Source organism: Schistocerca serialis, chromosome 4 (assembly GCF_023864345.2).
Source record: "Schistocerca serialis cubense isolate TAMUIC-IGC-003099 chromosome 4, iqSchSeri2.2, whole genome shotgun sequence".
Lineage (NCBI taxonomy): Eukaryota > Metazoa > Arthropoda > Insecta > Orthoptera > Acrididae > Schistocerca > Schistocerca serialis.
Window position 1 is genome coordinate 25,117,527 of NC_064641.1, and position 19,718 is coordinate 25,137,244.

Consider the following 19,718-nt stretch of genomic DNA (forward strand, 5'->3'; position numbering starts at 1 on the left):
TCCATGTATCAGTGCCAGATTCGTGCGAATCGTCACCACAGACGTGCTTTGACGATAAAGAGGTTAGATTAAGTGCAGCTGGTCATGTCTTACAAAAGCGTGTGAAGTGTCAGAATGTGCAGATCGAGCGAAACTATTACGGGGCAAGGAAAGTGCCAACAGACAGATTGTTTGAAAATTATTCAAATATTTGGTTTTTCGTGAAATGTAATGTAATCAGCTCATTATAATGTTTTCAGCATATTTCTGCCACTATTTGGCATATAAAGATGAAGGTCGTACTTGTGGCAATAGGCGACAACAGTGACACACACAGTAGGCCTACAGAACGATAAACGAGCTGTCGATCGCTTTTGCATGTAGAGGTACATGTCTGTGCTTCTTACATGTGAATCTGTGTGTTTATATTCTTTTGATATCAACGTGGTAAGCAGCAATTCTGTCCAATGTCACAAGTGTTTCTTCACGAATGTGTTGTAGCTTGCCACTCTATTCATGGTTTTTGTCCATACTTGCGCTTATTTTAGAATCATTAATAGAAACATATATGCGTTCCGATACTAAACAAACTCTTGAAGGCAAGAAAATAACTCGAATAATTCGCAAATTACGTAGGAAATGGATGTAAATAAACATTATGCTTACAACGCGTCTGACGTTCACCTTACCTGCCGCTTGGAGCGCTAGTGTCGCTCCATCTGTCAAACGGCAACAACTTTTACAGCAGTGAGTGTCGCGACTGTTATGTTAGACTGTGCTACCATTGATTGATATATATTATCTTTACTAGCATATTTGTTGTTACTAGGAAACGTGTTATTTTCTGTAGGATGTACCGTTGTGGTTACTGAATTGTCCAAGTTTTTACGACTTACAGACTTTTGGGAAGCAGGCTCCTCATTGCAATTCCTGTCTCCTATATTTACACTCTACTGTCTACTCTTAGAAATTCGACAGCATGTGGAACGTTATCAATATATACCATATCTACGTCCCCTTCAACATTACTACTGTGCTTTTCACTTGCCTTTGCCTTCTTCGGTACATGTGTGTCAGGAGCTGCTGCCTGTTGGGGTGATGGTCATCGGTGTCTTGCCTTTTGTCGCTGGGTGTTGCTTTTCCGAAACTGCGACAAGACAGCTGAACTTGATGAATGCTAATCCATCTCCATCTGATCATACAGAGGACAGTGATCTTGAGAGCACATTTCGATGACACCCAATTGATGCTTATTTGTAATTAACACTTTTGAAGGAGGCTGCATCATGACAGTCTCGTAGTTGTGACTCGTATGCAAAGCGATAGCCGACCCTTGGCCGGTATCGATGGGGAATTCTTATCTTCTGTCAAGTTTTCCATCTTTCAAACACAATACAGCTGCATTATCTTTGACCGCGCAGTGAAAAAAATATGCACCACATGGAAAGTGCCAAAATGAGTGGATCCGTAAGTAGTGCTACTGTAGTGGAGAAAAAGACGAATAAAGCCAAAGATGTAATGAATGGAATTGATCATAAAAGTAAGGTAAGTGTTCGAACGAACCTTACGTTTAGTATTTTAATAAATTTTAAATCGTTTTATATTGCGTGCTGTAGAGTTTACACTGTCGATTATTGTTGACGTTACCAGTTTACGATGTACGTGTCGCTCCCCTTACGATTAAGTCATGTCATAATGAGTATTGTGTAGAGCTAAAGAACCTGTTCTTACATCTAACAATAGACACTTCATCTTTTTAGGTGGCAGGCTCTAATTCAAAGACGAAAAAAGTTGGATCGCTAAGTGACTTACATATGTTGAATGACTTTCTTGCTGACGCTAGTTATTTCGGTGGCTACGCCCCCAACAGTAGTGACAACGCAATTTTCGAAGCTATAAGCAATCCCCCATGGCCAGTAACAGTTCCACATCTCGAGAGATGGCATCGACATATGAGAAGTTTTACATACGAGGAGCGTCAAGATTTTAAGAAAAATACTATTCCAACGCAGTTCACAAAGTTGTTTCCTTCGAACAGCAAATCTGCATCCGAATCTAAGGTGAGATGGTGACCTTTAATTACCGGTAATATGCGTTCGCTGCAAATCTTGCTTGAGATAAAGGTATTCGTTCGTCAGAAACTGATGTGGATGCACCGAAAATCGTAGCAAAAGTCAAAAGCGTAAATGTTAAGTTAGCATCAGTCTTGAGTTTACGGGATGCGAACTTTGTGTCACCACATTTGCTTCCAATCCCCTGTTTCGTATAGTTAATTAGTGTGGTTTGTTAGGTTTATTATGTGCATTTTGTTAATGCATGTTGAGGAAGGCTACAGTATACAGTAGGGTCTGTGGGAGCTTCATGCATCAGTGCATTTCATGCACTGTTGCCCAGCTTTCACTTGGGTAGAAAGTGATTGGTTTCCCCTAACGAATAGAGCATTGAAATTATACTTAAGTTTTGAGAATCATATGGTATATTACAAAGTATTAACTCAGTATGTAAAGTCAATTTAAAATTTCAGTACACACTTTTTGGTCTGGACAAAACTGCACTGTTTTTGCTTCTAGTTTACACACTTGCTTTACAGTTTCCTTTGTCATCTCTTTTTCCTCATTTATTTAGCTCTTTTAAATTTTTATTGAATGTTTTCTTTTCTGTTAGAAGTCACTGGAAATGCTTAACAGATCTGTGTAAACTGACAGTAGTGTAAATAAAACCATGCTGCCAGTTTGAGATTTGCCCTGTAGGATTGAAAAAGTATGTAGAAAGTGAGGAAAGAAAGATGAACTAAAACCTAAAACCTACTTTTAGAAAAGTTTCCCATGTAGAATCAATTGTAAAAATAAGAATATTGTATATGATTGACAGAAAGGAAAGTTGTAATTTGAAGAGCAACTAGCTTTCCTTGAAGTTCTAGTGAAGCAACAGTTTACCATAATTCCATTTCTTAATTAACTGGATAAGTGCATTTACAGGTGAGTGGAAGAACAGAGTACTCTACCTCAGATGAGGTCGTGTCCAATAAAACATACATATATTCAGACCATAGTCAATTTGTGCTTTGTTTATATTGCCTACCTTGTAATGGCACTGTACTTGAAATCGTTTGATATACTCACTCTGTAACAACAACAGTGTTGCACATATTGGTTCCATTATCATTTATGTAATATCTTCACTGGTGATTTATTTGGTACAACATCTCGTAACGTTTTCAATCTACAGTAAACAAACTTTTTATTGCCAAAGGTCTCTCAGGACACCCCTCTGAATGTCTAACATGAGTGCTTTCAGAATGCTTCAACAGAAATGTTTTTGCTTAGTTGGAATCAATGAAGAAAATAATGAGCTTGTAAGAAACATGATTGGACTGTCTAGGAAACACTGAAGCAGAAGCATCTATCCATTAGATCCAAGGGAGTAAGTGAAAGGGTGTATTATATTGTACAGATCACTCAGGAAACATACTTGTCACTGTCAAACAAGAGCTTTCATGCAGATACAGTGATTAGTGATAGGTTGATCTCTTGACTTAATGCTAATTGTTGCCTCAAAATCCTCTGATGAGAAGAATGAATATGGATTAGTGGAGTAATGGGATTTTTCTTGACATCAGCAGTAAACATTTTGGTACATAATCAGGATTGCCACAGATTCCGGAAATCAGGGAAATTTTAGAAAAGAAGCTGGAAAAATTTTGTTTTTGTCTCTGCAGATGAAATGGTTTGTTTATTGAGGTGCCATGCATCGCTGCTAGCTGGATGCAGCCAAGTACATGTACTGTTTCCCTACTCCCTCATTCATACTTCTTCTCCTCTTTCTACCACTCCCATCAGCTTGCAGTCAGTGCTGCAAGCCTTCTTGCCACTAGCCTGGTAGCTGCCGACTAGAAGTAGGGAGGCATGAGAAGTGGTCTGTTTGGAACTGATTCTCAGAAACTGTAGATGCAGTAGCCGGAGACAGCGGTCATGTGTGCTTGACTTGTCAGAGTGATTGTGTGAATGAGTTTGTGCCTGAAAAATTACTTGTGAGTGTGTGTTTGTCATTTCTATGTGCCTGTCTGTGGCTCAGAAATCATCCTTACGGTGAGTTGCTACCTATCATTATTATTGGTTCTCAGAATGCTTGAACAAGTCATCTGTTACATGGATTGATCATTGTGGTCTCATTTCAACAACATGCTGTCTGTGGCTCATTAATAGCTGCCCACATGAATGGATTTCCATGCCGGGTCAAAATCGGAGGCCGTTTCAGCGGTATCCATAACGGATGGGGCCTGCTGATCTAAAGCCATTCAGTTACCACTAATGTGCCGATACTGCCCATCGGATCTAGTCTTACCGATCTGCCTGCAGGCTGTCTCTGTCTGTGTGTGGCGTAATGCAGTGGATTTTCATGATTTATCCATGGACCGAGGACTGTGATGCCCCTAAGCAGGCCAGAGGCAATGGGCGATGGATTTCAGGAATTGCGACAGTCTCATCGCAAAAATGTTGTACAGTGAGGCAATTTAAAGACATTTTATTTGTTATAGTCCATTTTGGCACTTCAAAAGTAATTTATATGTATGGACGATAAGAAGAAGAAAATTCAGTCACGGTTTGTATGCTATGTATTCAGATATTTCCCAAGAGAAAAATCAGACAATAAGTTTAAAATAATAGATACAAATCAGTGGGTAATAACTGACAATAGTGAACATATTAGAACCAACGTTTTATTGGCGATGACGTACAGTGTTGGTTTACACAATTCTTCCCCGCTTTATACACTTTTTTCAAGAGGCCTACTTTTTTCTGAGATTATTTCTCAAATCAGTCAAGGTATTTTAAATCTGTCTTGCGACTCCTAGGAAATGCATATTTTTGTCTCAAAATGTGTTTTCTTTTGTTGAAATAAAATATCAGTGGTCTTAATGAAACACGTATACCTTTGGCTTGCTTTCTCCATCTAAAAACAGTTCATTACAAAAGATGTTAATGTTAGTACTTAAGATTGTTGCTCACATCAGGAAATGCCATGTGCGCGCAAGTTTTTTAAATGTTTCCTCATTTGCAATATTGTTTCTTGTACCGTAGCTGCAAAGACAGATTGTCAACTTACGTCTTAACTTATGCTTAAGATCTCAAAATTTGCCAGGGAAAAATGCTAAAACTTGTCTGGAAATTGGGGAAATATCAGGGTATTTCACTTGGGGAAACTTGTGGCACCCCTTGTAATGAGTGAAATCAAAATCAGTCTGCTTCTCATCAATGTCAGAAAATCACACTGTAACTATTAATAAACAAGAATGAGAAAAGGAAAACCACTCATCCTTAGCGGATAAGATTTGAGGCCCTTATACACATATAACAGCACAGGCACTTTACTGGCTTTCACTCTACCACCCTTTATTTAGTATAAGAACACTCTGTCATGTCTCCCAAATGCACCCACACGCCACCATAGTGACAGTGACAGATGGTCGCTCAGGCCAGTAGAGATGAAGGTGGAGGGGAATACGTGGCAACTGTTGCTGGACAAGGTGCACATGGCAAGGAGGGGGGAGCAGTTAGTAAAAAACACAATACTCACCAGTAAACAGACAATGTCATCAATACGATGTAGATAAGAGCTTAAAAAGCCACTAGTGGATGATGTCACCAACAACATGAAAACATTAACAAAACAAAAAATTGCAAACTAATGAGACCTCTGCGGCAGTTGAGAGTTTTGGGTGGAGATATTCTTACTATTAATGTCTTAAAACCTGCCTACATGTTGCCAAGGTTATTTTGAGCATGCTGCAGAAGATTCGCTAACAAACCCTTACCTGTTACGCATCCTCCAGATGGTCCTAACTACCAACTAAAAACACATTCATGGTCTTCAATTTGCTTTGGATGAAGTAGTGCCCACCATACCAGGTTCCATGGGCAAACATTTGTCCTTGAAAGCATGGACTGTCTTGTCTCAGTGAGATAAAAGTATTAGAAGTGATTACATTTGAAATAATAAATAGTATACTTAATTTTTTCCCAACTGTCTCATTTTTATTTGACTGCCTATTATAAGTTACGAGAGCACACTGTTGCGTCTTAGCATGTTATTAATATTGTGGTGCCTACAAAGATGTACATAAATTAGAACTATATAGCTCTGTTTAACGTAGGAACTTATGTTTTAAGCTTCCTCTTTCAGTACACAAAACTGTAAAGGTTTGAAAATGTGATTTTGTTACTTTTGTCTGGTTCTGATCTCTTTTGGGCAACATAAAAGAATACACGTTGCTGAAAGAAGAATTTTTGCTCCTCTTTCATAACTTATTGCTGTGGCTGCCGTGATGATCTCTAATATGACGCCATTTCTGGAACTTCTGTACTCTGTTCGGACTGGATGCCTTAAAACATTAAATAACGTTTTGTGGTCTACTTTTAACCGCACTGTTGTACAGGTAAGTGCTTTTAAACTTTAAAGAATTAACTTTCTTAAAAATGCTTTGTAGAAGAGTAATAGGATCGTGTTAGCCATCCTAAAGAAAAATGCAAGAACGTAAAAATATTCTTGCATAACAATGGAATTCATGCTCAAAATTATATTTTATTACTCATTATCACTATGAGTAGTGTGTGTCACATGTAACATGTTTCTGTCAGAAATTACATAACATGTTTAAAATTATGTACCAAATAGTACCGATAATCATCAATAGGTGTGTCAGATTTACTATTGTGTAATATCATTAAAGGTAAAAGGCGAAACTTTCATAAACCCAAAAGGTTTGTGATGGAACATGACAGTAGTTTCCAAGGCATTGTCCTGTTGAAGGTGGTATGCCAATCTCTTCGGTAAACATTTTGAACTTACTTATTCAGCCAGTAACAGGCCCCCAGGAGGGCCCGGGGGTTTGAATAGGCCCGAGGTATTCCTGCCTGTCATTAAGAGGCGAGTAAGAGGAGTCTCACACCTTTCGGCCTTTATGGGATGGTCCCCTGTGGGGTTTGACCTCCATTTTTCAAAATTTTCCCGAAGAGCGAGCCAATTGGGGAAGGGCGCCTTAACGTGGTGCATCAAGTTTATTGTGCATTGAGATCTTCAGCCCTCTTTCTCATCGTGGCATTGCAGTCCCACTCATCCTCCATCTCTTGAGTGAGGACACCTTCCTGGGTGCGTTTTCCTCCACCCACTATGCAGTGTCGTTTTCTGCGCCGACGAAGACCATGGAATTACTTGCACCTGATATCCAGCACGGTAGCCGGTCCATTGTGGGGTCGCCATATACTCTGTTGGTTGTAGGCCCCTGACTACACAGGGACCGCTCTGTTGATACCTGCACCGTTAACTCCCCATGTATCCCAAGGAGTAGATGCCCGTCACCCTGGGGCATCGGGACTCCCAAGAGGCCTTTGCTGAAGCTGGGTGGTGCACGTGGGGAGGGCCCCTGGTCAGAGTGGGTGGCATCAGGGCAGAGACGCACGATGAGTACCACGTCATCACTTGCTGGTGATCAAACGCCAGCAGTGTCTAAACGTTCCAAGACACAGTACAATGCAAGGAAGTCTGATCCTAAATCGTTCCCCTCCCTGTCCACACCATTGGAGGAACACCAGGTTAAGGATGGCAGTGAACCTTATTCACCCCAGTACCTCGTATGTGAGAGAGCTGATGGGGACTCCTTTGTCTTGATAAAGCCTCAGTTTTTTATAGAGCAGTCAGGGTCGGTCCTGATAAAAACGGCATCCTCTTCTCGATCACAGGCATTACTCACTTGTGATAAGCTGTAGCATGTTTCCGTTACCATCACGCCGCATAAGAGCTTAAATATGGTCCAGCGTATTACATTCCACAGGGACCTTCTTTTGCAGTCTGACGACGAGCTGTGTGCCAACTTAGAGCGACGAGGAGTTCATTTTGTCTGGTGTGTCCATTGAGGTCCAAGGGATAATCAGGTTGCCACAGGTGCCTTCATCTTGGTTTTCGAGGGTGACACATAACCTAAGAAGGTCAAGGTGACGGTCTACCACTGTGATGTCAAGCCAAATATCCCTCCCACAATGCTGTGTTTTAAGTGCTGGAAGTCCAGCCATATGTCTTCCCGCTGTACTTCCAGCATCACATGTCGAAATTGTGGATGTCCATCCCATCCCAGTACTCCATGTTCCCCTCCTCCCATCAGTGTCAACTACAAACAGCGTCATTCCCCTTGCTCACCAGACTGCAGGATTTTACAGCGAGAAAGGATAATCATGCAATACAAGACCCTGGATTGAGTGACCTACACTGAGGCCAAGAGGAAATTTGAGTGCCTACATCCTCTGGCTATGGCCTCCTCTTATGCCACCAGTATGAGAACAGTTGTAGCCACACGAGTTTCGTGAATTCCATTTGGCTCTCAGAGCCAGAAGACTACACCTCCCCCTTGATGCTGGGGGGTCACTTCCCTCCCTGTTGCTCCCACACCATCTACCTTGGGAGCATTGCCCTCCCAACTATCGGGGACACCAGTCCCCACCTCTCAGCCAGAGAAGCGTGAGTCTTCTTCGGCTCCTCTCGCTAGGAATGTGTCCCTTGGGTCACTCCCTTTCCAGGTTGGGAAGGATGACACCTGCCAGTGGCTGAAGTGCCCAGCTGGTTGTAGGGCTTCACGATCTTCCTCAGTCCCGGAGACTGAAACAGTGAAGCCCTTCCAGCTAGAGAAATCCAAGGGTCATCGAGAGAAATCCAGAAAGAAGACCCCCAAGACCAAAGCAATTACGGTGGCACTCACACCCCTGCTACCTACGAGCTCTGCTTGTGAGGATGAGGTGAAGATTCTGGTGTCTGCTGAGGACCTAGATCTCACCAGACCCTCAGACACAATGGATGAATCCTTTTCAGGAAATAAGTCTGTGGCAGCAGGTGACCCTGAGGCGTAGACTACCTCACTGAGTGTTTGCCTTCCCAGTCTCACGATCATGTCATCCTCCAGTTTTTTCCACCACCTGGTTGAGCTATGGCAACTGTTAAGCTTTACACCTGCTTTCTGCATTGCCCTCCGCAGCTACATGCGATATTGCAAGAACTGTAGCGAATATAATAGTGTGTCAGGTGGGTTTGCATTTACGTCCTGAACTTGGTATGTAGTGAACCTACACCCCTTCAAACCCCTCTTGAAGCTGTGGCTGTCAGGATGTGGACGACACAGGAAATAAGTGTCTGCAACATGTATCTGCCTGCAGATGGTGCGGTACCCCTGAACGTATTCACTGCACTGATTGATCAACTCCATAAACCTTTACTACTTTTGCGAGATTTTAACACCTGTAACCCATTGTGGGGTACCACCTTGCTTACTGGCCGTGGCAGAGATTTAGAAAATTTACTGCCCCAACTCGACCTCTGCCTCTTAAATACTGGAGCTGCCACACATTTCAGTGTGGCTAATGGGAGTTACTTGGCCATTGATTTATCAATTTGCAGCCCAGAACTTCTTCCATCTATCCACTGTAGAGCACATGATGACCTGTGTGATAGTGACCACTTCCCCATCTCCCTGTCACTCCCCCAGCATCATGCCCATATATGCCTACCCAGATGGGCTTTAAACAAGGCAGACTGGGTAGTCTTCACCACTGCTGTCATCGTTGAATCTCCTCCACGTGGTGCCACTGTTGTTGTGATTGAGCAGGTCACTACAATGATAATTTTTGTGGTGGAAAATGCGATCCTTCATTCTCTAGGGTGCCCCCGGAAAAGACCATCCCTTGGTCATCTCCGGAAGTCGCTGAGGCAGTTAAAGATAGTCAGTGAGCTCTACAACGACATAAGTCCCCCCCTTCCCTAGAGCACCTAATAGCCTTTAAGCGGCTCTGTTCACCTGCTTATAAAACGATGGAAACAGGCGTTTGGGGGGAGGTACGTGTCAACCATTGCGTGCCATACGTCTCCTTTCCGAGTCTGGACGAAGATCAGACATATTTTTGGGTACCAGACCCCAACAGGTGTCCCTGGTGTTAACATCAATGGTGTGCTCTTTACAGATGCAAACCCAATTGCCGAGCACTTTGCTGAGCACTATGCTCGAGCCTCTGTGTCAGAGAAGTACCCCGCAGCCTTTCACACCCTCAAACGGTGGATGAAAAGGAAAGTCCTCTTGTTCACTACACACCACAGTGAACCCCATAAGGACCCATTTACAGAGTGGGAGCTCCTCAGCATCCTTGCCCATTGCCCCGACACAGCTCCTGTGCCAAATCAGATTTGCAGTCAGATGAGTAAACACCTCTTGTCTGACTATTGACATCTTCAACCAGATCTAGTGTGATGGCGTCTTTCCATCACAATGGCAGGAGTGCACCATCATTTTGGTGCTAAAACCCAGTAAAAATCCACTTGATGTGGATAGCTAGTGACCCATCAGCCTCACCAACGTTTTCTGTAAGCTGCTGGTATGTATGGTGTGTCGACGGTTGGGTTGTGTCCTGGAGTCACGTGGCCTACTGGCTCCATGTCAGGGCGGCTTCCGCCAGAGTCGCTCTACCACTGATTATCTTGTGGCCCTCAAGTCTGCCATCCGAACAGCCTTTTGCAGACGCCAACAACTAGTTACCATATTTTTTGGCTTACCTAAAGCATACGACACGAACTGGTGACATCATATTCTTGCATACTGTATGAGTGGGGTTTCCGGGCCCTGCTCCCAATTTTTATCCAAAACTTCCTGTTACTCTGTACTTTCCGTGTCAAAGTTGGTGCCTCCCGTAGTTCCCCTCGTATTCAGGAGAATGATGTTCCGCAGAGCTCCGTATTAAGTGTGTATCTATTTTTAGTGCCCATTAATGGCCTAGCAGTAGCTGTAGGGCCATCGGTCTCCCATTCTCTGTATGCGGATGACTACTGCATTTCGTATTGCTCCTCCAGTACTGGTGCTGCTTAGCAGCACCTACAGGGAGCCATTCACAAGGCGCAGTCATGGGCTCTACCCCATGACTTCCAGTTTTCAGCAGCGAAGTCGTGTGTCATGCACTTCTGTCGGTGTTTTACCATTCATCCAGAACCTGAAATTTATCTTTGACGTTCCACTCACTATAGTGGAGACCTGTCGATCCTTAGGACTTTGTTTCCGACGCCTGATTGACTTCGCTACCTCACTTTCATAAACTTAAGCGGGAGTGCTGGTAGCACCTCAATGCTCTCTGCTGCCTGAACAACACCAAGTTGGGTGCAAACCGCTCTATGCTACTGCAGCTCTACAGAGCCCTTGTTCAATCCTACCTTGACTGTGAGAGTCTGGTTTACGGCTCGGCGGCCCCCTCAGTGTTGCGTTTCCTCTACCCAGTGCACCACTGTGGCGTTTGCCTAGCGACAGGAGCATTTAGAACGAGTCCGGTGACCAGTGTCCTGGAGGAGGCTGGAGTCCTTCCATTGCAGATCCGACGTGCACAACTACTCGCCAGTTAAATGCACACATTTGTAGTTCTCTTGAGCATCCGAATTATCGTCTCATTTTCCCATCCACAGCAGTTCATCTCCCGCATCGGCGGCCAGGTCAGGGCTCACGATTGCGGTATGCATGCGATCTCCTCTCTCCAAACTGGAGTGCTTCCCTTTACCACCTTTATTTGAGGTCCATTCACATACACCTCCATGGTGTACCTCTCGGTCGAAGCTTTGTCTGGACCTTTTGCATGGCCCTAAGGACTCTGTTAACCCCACCGCTCTCTGCTGTTACTTCCTCTCAATTCTTGATGTGTTCTGTTGCTCTACATCTACATCCATACTCCGCAAGCCACCTGACGGTGTGTGGTGGAAGGTACCTTGAGTACCTCTATCGGTTCTCCCTTCTATTCCAGTCTCGTATTGTTCGTGGAAAGAAGGATTGTCGATATGCCTCTGTGTGGGCTCTAATCTCTCTGATTTTATCATCATGGTCTCTTCGCGAGATGTACGTAGGAGGGAGCAATATACTGCTTGCCTCCTCGATGTAGGTATGTTCTCGAAACTTCAACAAAAGCCTGTACAGAGCTACTGAGCGTCTCTCCTGCAGCGTCTTCCACTGGAGTTTATCTATCATCTCCATAACGCTTTTGCGATTTCTAAACGAAGCGCGCTGCTCTCCGTTGGATCTATCTCTTCTATCAACCCTATCTGGTACGGATCCCACACTGCTGAGCAGTATTCAAGCAGTGGGCGAACAAGCGTACTGTAACCTACTTCCTTTGTTTTCGGATTGCATTTCCTTAGGATTCTTCCAATGAATCTCAGTCTGGCATCTGCTTTACTGACAATCAACTTTATATGATCATTCCATTTTAAATCACTCCTAATGCGTACTCCCAGATAATGTATGGAATTAACTGCTTCCAGTTGCTGACCTGCTATATTGTAGCTAAATGACAAGGGTCTTTCTTTCTATGTATTCACAGCACATTACACTTGTCTACATTGAGATTCAATAGCCATTCCCTGAACCATGCGTCAATTCGCTGCAGATCCTCCTGCATTTCAGTACAATTTTCCATTGTTACAACCTCTCGATATACCACAGCATCATCCGCAAAATGCCTCGGTGAACTTCCGATGTCATCCACAAGGTCATTTATGTATATTGTGAATAGCAACGGTCCTACGACACTCCCCTGAAGTTGTTTACACCGACGGCTCGATGGCTGATGGTAATGTTGGCTTCACCTATGTCCGCAGAGGCCATATTGAACAGCATTCCTTGCCCATTGGCTGCAGTGTACTCACTACAGAGCTTGTGGCCGTATCTCATGCACTTCAGTACATCCGTTCCTGTTCTGGTGAGTCACTTCTTCTCTGTTCTGACTCCCTGAGCAGCTTACAAGCTATCGACCAGTGCTACCCGTGCCATCCTTTGGTAGCGAACATCCAGGAATCCATCTCTGCCCTGGAACGGTCCATTCGTTCAGTGGTGCTGTGTGGACCCCAGGAACTTTGACAGGCTGGTCAAATAGGCTATGCGGAAACCACTCCTGGAGATGGGCATCTCTGAAAATGACCTGCGTTCTGTCTCACGCCGCAAGGTTTTTTGGCTTTGGGAGACAGAGTGGCATAACAGTATGCACAACAAATTGCATATCATTAAGGAGACTGTGAATGTGTGGAATTCTTCCCTGTGGGCTTCTCGCAGGGCGTCAGTTGTCCTTTGTTGGCTCCACTTTGGCCATACGTGGCTCACACATGGTTACCTCCTCTGTTGCGAGGACCCACCTCAGTGTCGCTGTGGCTCCCAAATGACAGTTGTCCACCTCTTGCTGGACTACCCACTTTTAGCTGCTCTGCGGTGGACTTTTAACTCTCCCAACACCCTACCTTCGGTGTTTGGCAACAATACCTCAACAGTCACTTTACTTTTGTGTTTCATTCTTGAGATTAAGTTTTATCATTTGATCTGAGTTTTAGCGCATGTCCTTTGTCCCTCTGTGTCCTCCATCCTAGGGCTAAAAGGGTGGAGGTTTTAATGTGTTGCAGAGTGGCTGGCTTCTCATTTTTTATTCTCGTGGTCAGCCAGCCATGGTAATCTGCTTTCTTGTTTTTAATCTCCTTTCCCTGTTTCTTGCACCTCTCTGTGGTTTTCTTGTCCTGTTTTGTCCATTGAAGTGTTTGTTGTCCTTCTATCTTCTTCTAGTTCTTCCTTTCTCCTGTTATTGTGTCGTACGTCATCTTTGTTTTCTTGTTTCCCTTGGGTAGTTTTTCTACTGGGAGCAAGGGACCGATGACCTCACAGTTTGGTCTCTCCCCCCCCCCCCCCCCCCCCCCTCCCTCCTTTAAACCAACCAGCCAACCTTCCCTGTTCTCATTCCAGCACCACACAACCATCATTCCACCATCACACTCAGTCTTTTTACTTCTCTCCTTTTGCACTACTTCCCCCCCCCCCCCCCCTCCCTAACTGTCCCCTGCCCTCCATCTAACATGCAGCAGTTCACTGTCCACCACCCCCATCATACTATCCCTCTTCCTCCCCACCTCACCCTCCACCTTAACCCCACCCAATCGCCACCTGCTGCTCGCAGTGCTGGTTTCAGTTGCCTGAGAAATGTACGGGTGGGCCACCATCACACAATGCAGGATCCCTGTGGTTACTGGTGTCAGAGGGCCACCATTTTTAGGTTAGAATAAAGTTTCTGGCAGCCTGTTTTGAAAGAAGTCACTATAACAGAAAAGCCTCGCAAGAATGCACAGAAAAGTAAGGTTAGCTTATTCCACCAAAATATTAGAGGATTGAGTAATAAGGTAGAAAGAGCTTCTTGCCTGCTTGCCAAATTTAGAGGAAAAGATTATGCGAAAAGGAGTTGTTGTTGCATAAATTAAGACATAACATAAGTTCAATAACATTGCCACAAGTAGATTTTGTAGTGATCAGCACATAGAAGTGTGTGCTTGTGATTTATTGCTGAAAAACAGTTCACTTTTAATTGTAACAGTATAGAGATCCCCAATGGGAAATTTTGAATCATTTATTTTACTGTACTGTCTGTCAGACATCAGCAAGCAGTTAATCATCTGTGGTGACTTCAGCATAGATTTTCTAAAGGATTCTGTTAGGAAAAATGATCTTTAAACCTTATTTGGATTCTACAGTTTGCTCTCAGTTGCTAACTATCCAACACGGGTGGATAAAGACAGTAGGTCCCTAATTGATGATGTTTTCTTTGATGAGGCACAAACCAAGAAAATAACTGTTTACCCAGTAACAAATGCCCCCTCTGGTTATGATGCACAGTTAGTCAGGAAAAATGACATGGTGCCTTACAGTGTGGATACACCTCAGTGGAAGTCAGTCAGAGTCATTAATGACTACAGGGCAAATGTTTTTAAGAGTAGTTTACAAGAAACAATCTGGGATGAAATTTATAAAGACCAAATGCCAATATAAAATTTAATCTATTCCTTGATAAATTCATATCAGTATTTGAAAACAGCTTTCCACGTAAGCTAATCAGAAGGGACATTAAACAGCCATGAAAAAAAAAAAAAAATCATTGCACACTAGAAAAACTACTGAAAATTATTAAGAAAGGTTATCAAAAAATCAAGAAACATGCACATTATGTCAGAAACCAGTACATCTGACAAGAGAGTTAAGACAATATGGAATATAGTGAAGGAAGAGACAGGACAACCAACCACAGAAGAAGATAACATTACTATTGAATTGAATGGAAGGGTTATAAATAAGTCACAGGCAGCAAATGTATTTAATAATCATTTCTTAAACATAGTAGAAAGCATAGGGACGAACAGTTCGAGAGAAAGACCACAGAAATACGTTGAAGTAACACTCATAAAATCACATCATATGAATGTACCACCAACTTCTACTTCTGAAAATAAGAGGGTCATACATTCTTTCAAGAATAAAAGCTCTTCTTGCTTTGATGGTGTTTCCAATAGAGTACTAAAGATTTGTTCCCATACAATAAGTCTGGTATTTTCCTAAATATGTACTGCATCACAAACTCCAGGCATTTTTCCAGAGAGACTAAAATGTGCCATTCTTAAACCCCTCTTTAAGAAAGGTGATAATAGAGATGTCAGTAACTGCTAAGTTGTTTCACTGCTGACATCTTTTCCAAAATTTTTGAGCAGGTGATGTATTCTAGAATACTATCTCACCTTGTCAACGATAATATCCTCAGCAAATCGCAGTTTGGGTTTCAGAAGGGTTGCTCTACTGAGAATGCCATTTACATGTTCACACACCAGATATTACAAGCATTAGATAACAGAATAGCACCAGTAGGTATTTTCTGTGACCTATTCAACACATTTGATTGTGTGAATTGTAGTATACTCCTAGATAAATTGAAGTTTTATGGGTTTGATGGTATAGCCAACCAATGGATCATGTCATATCTAACCAAAAGAAGGCAGAAAGTTGTATTCAGTAGTAATTCAACCAACAGAATCCAGGGACACAATTCTGACTGGGGAGAAGTCACGTATGGGGTTTCCTAAGGCTCAATCTTAAGTCCATTGCTGTTTCTAATGTATGTAAATGATCTACCATCTAACATACAACAAGCAGAATTAGTTCTTTTTGCAGATGACACTGGTATTGTAATCACTCCCATATACATACAGAAATGGAAGAAATGGTGAACAAAGTTCTCAAAAGTATCATTGACTGGTTTTCTGCAAATGGTCTCACCCCGAATTTCACCAAGACACATCATATTCAGTTCTGCACCTCTAGCAGTACTGCACCAGTAATAAGTGTAACATGTGGTGATGAAATAATACAAAGTGTGGAAACTTCAAAATTCTTAGATGTCCATATTGATGAGAATTTAAATTGAAAAAAAAAAAACACATTTTGGAACTCCTAAAACAACTTAGTTCAGCCACATTTGCACTTAGAATCATAGCAAATCTTGGGGAGAGAAAAATCAGTAAGTTGGCATATTTTGCTTATTTTCATTCAGTAATGTCATATGGAATAATGTTCTGGGGTAACTCATCTTTAAGAAAGAAGATCTTCATTGCCCATTGTAAGAATAATATGTGGTGCTCATCTGCGATCATCTTTTAGACATCTGTTTACGGAGTTGGGCATTATGACTACTGCTTCACACTAGATTTATTCCTTCATGAAGTTTGTTGTAAATAATCCACTACAGTTCACGAAGAACAATGAGGTACATAATTACAATACTAGAAGAAAAAATGACATTCACTACTCAACGTTAGGGTTGTCTTTAGCACAGAAAGGGGTGCACATTGTTGCGACAAAAATTTTCGACCACTTCCCCTGTGATATAAAGTGTCTAACAGACAGCAAGGTAAAATTTGAAAATAAATTGAAAAAGTTTGTCCTAGACAACTCCTTCTATTTCGTAGAAGAATTTCTATGTTCGTAATGTGTAAAAAGTGGTGGGTAGGAATTGCTAACTCAATCTGTATATCTTGTTTTCATTGTGGGAAAAAAATAAGAATAATAACATGGTGATGTTTATAGTACAAACAGATGTACAAATTACTTTCCAATATGAATGTAAAATGACTCGTTCCCCATCATGATGATTTATCATGCAAAATGATCCATGGAACATAAAAATAACTGTGGTGTGAACTGTTGCCGTGGCCCTTTCATATGTAATCAGGACACCCTCAAAGACAGTATAAATGTAGCTGCAGTGGATATTACTGTCACTGGTGACCTTTCCCCTACATTTTGAGGTTACTGCCTGAACCTTACTGTATCCTCTCAGAAGCCATTTCTGATGCTTAGTGCACACGACATATCGGTGATGACTTCACAATCTTCACCCAGTTGTGCGAGCTCATCACATAACTAGACGCTCCACTCAACCTTAGACCAGAAGACCCTAATCAGATGCCAGAATGATGCTGCAAATTGACATCTGTGCTTAGAACACATGAGTGAGTACATCAGTTCCACCAGTCACTGGAAATAATCACAGCTGTCATTGATGTCGACATGAGTGGTGACCTGTGGCTGCCTGCAGCATGTGCTCCCAGTTGCTCATGGAATTCTCTCTTCCATCTTGTGGACAATACTGCAGATATATCCATAAAGCACACTTTTGTCGTGCCTCACTCATAAACTCCTGCTCCAGTGTCCAACAGCCACTTCATCTGGCTGTAGCTACTCATGAAAGCTGTTCTTGAACCTAGCACTTGCAAATGTAAAACAAATAAAGAAATTGAAAATACTGTCAAAAATTAGTTGCTCCTTACTTCCAAACAGAAAAATATAAGAAATTAAACACTTTGAATGAACTTTATACTCTGCATTATGAAAATGGCAGTGCTGGTAACTTTTGAAACCTGAGAATCTGCTGCACGACTGCTTGTTCTCTGGGATGCTTACCAAGTAGGGCCAGCACGGGATGTAGACAAGATCCAAAGGAGAGCAGCATGTCTGATTGTTGGTCCATTTAGTATGCACAAGAGCATCTCTGAGATAAGCACCAAACGTCCTTGGCAAGACACTAAAAAAGATACTGTGTACCATGGCCAAGTTACTGTTAAAATTATGGAAGTGTACAATTCAAGACAAGTTAAGCTGCATGCACTACTTCCCATGTATCACAAAATACCAAACTCATATGGAGCCTTACTGACATTTTTCCTGGACACCATTTGAACATGGAGCAGGGAACGGTGGAAATGAAAGTGGCACCTAATGTACTCTCTCCCATACATCGTAATGTTGCCTTCTGAATGGTGTAGAATTAAGTAGTAGATATTTTCTAGTCTTAAATCTAAAACGATACTTACAGATTAGTACTTAATGAAATGTATCATTTAATGAAGATTAATAACATTATTTGCTCATGAGCTATGTAATGTGCCTTTAATTTTGGCTCTTAATAATATTAATTGGTTTGTGCTAAAAGTCACACACACTGAAAAAATCTCTCTCTTTGGGCTAACCCTACAAGGTTTTTTGTGGCATCACATGGTAAGCTCCTTGATGACCTCTATAAAGCTCTGCCTTTGGCATGGTGACTTGCTTGCTATCAGCCCATTCTGGTCAGTCTCTTAATTTGTTGTATCCACTGCAACGATGTGCGTCCTCTAGATCTTCGGCTGTCAACTGGTCCCTTTATGATTGTTCTTTGCATTACCACTAGCCTTCTGGCAGTGTGACCAAAATCGTTCAAATGATTATGGTTGACAAGAATCATCAGTATTAGTCTGATGCCAAGCTGCCTCAGAATAGATTCATTAGTTCAATGTGTTGTCCATGGTGTTCCAAGTAATCTTCTATAACACTACATTTTGAGAGTGTCAGTCTTGTTATGATCCTCTGTTCTCATCGTCCAAGTATACAAGATTAGAGTTTGGATGAGAATGATCTTGTCTTGACAATGGTGGAGGTGTCCTTCCAGATGAGAGCAAGTTTAACTGAAAAATTTCTTGTAATTGAAAACTGCCTATTGATCTCAAGCTTTTAATCCTAGTATCGGTGACAAACAAATCCTAAATATTCAAAATGAGTGATGACCTCATAGCCAGGAATTCTTGTGATGTCAGGTCTGTTGTCATTAGGGTGATCTACAAGCATCACTTTGGTTTTTGTGTTGTCGATTTGAAGACCATACTCAATACTTCGCTCGGCCAACCTTCATATAATGATTTCCAGTTGATGTTTGTTGCAATTATCAGTGTCATCTACACACCTGAATTATATTTTCTGCCACCTATAATGATGTTATCCTACCAGTCTTCAAGAACTTCCTTCACAATGTTCTTATTGTATGCATTGAACATTGGTGCAGAGAGAACGAAACTTTCTCCTGCTGGTATTCCTAGAAAAGATTTGTGAGAGGGCGTTATTGATTTTTAAAGTTGCTGTGTACATACTTAATATTGCCAAATAGGCCTTAGAATGTGTATACTACATATTGAATTTCGCGATGTGAAGTTTTTCTTAGTGGTCTTGGTTAATTTCTTTGCTATTTTGTGCCTTTCAGCACATTTGTAAAGGTCCTATCATCTGTGTAATCAGAGAAAATGCATGTTAGCATAGTCGTTAAGTACTCGGACAAGATGATAGAGGACACTATGATGTGGGAAATAAGTTTGGAGACAGAACTGTTATTTAATTTGGCATTGTAATGTTTGTCATGAACTTGTGTAAATTTTGCAGGAGGGAATGGAGGGCAACAAGTGACAACTAAAGTTGTTGTAACTGACATTATTGCATCACTGTGTGTTGAAGATGGCATCAGTTGTGGAAGTATTGAATATAGAAGTTTGTGAAAATAGTGTTATACAGTGTC

The 19,718-nt window shown here is 42.1% G+C and overlaps 1 protein-coding gene across 3 annotated transcripts in view; it reads left to right on the top strand.

Annotated features, from left to right (window-relative positions):
- The first annotated feature begins 1,410 nt into the window (after positions 1-1,410).
- LOC126473660 (histidine--tRNA ligase, cytoplasmic) overlaps positions 1,411-19,718 on the top strand; it is a 55,202-nt gene continuing 36,894 nt past the window's right edge. The window contains exons 1-2 of one of the 3 annotated variants that reach the window (XM_050100893.1): positions 1,411-1,524; positions 6,241-6,415. In XM_050100893.1, the coding sequence (XP_049956850.1) occupies positions 6,305-6,415 (111 nt within the window). In that variant the 5' untranslated portion in view covers positions 1,411-1,524; positions 6,241-6,304. Of the gene's footprint in view, positions 1,525-1,739; positions 2,040-6,240; positions 6,416-19,718 lie in introns of all 3 variants that reach the window. The other 2 variants (XM_050100891.1, XM_050100892.1) reach the window with 2 other exon arrangements.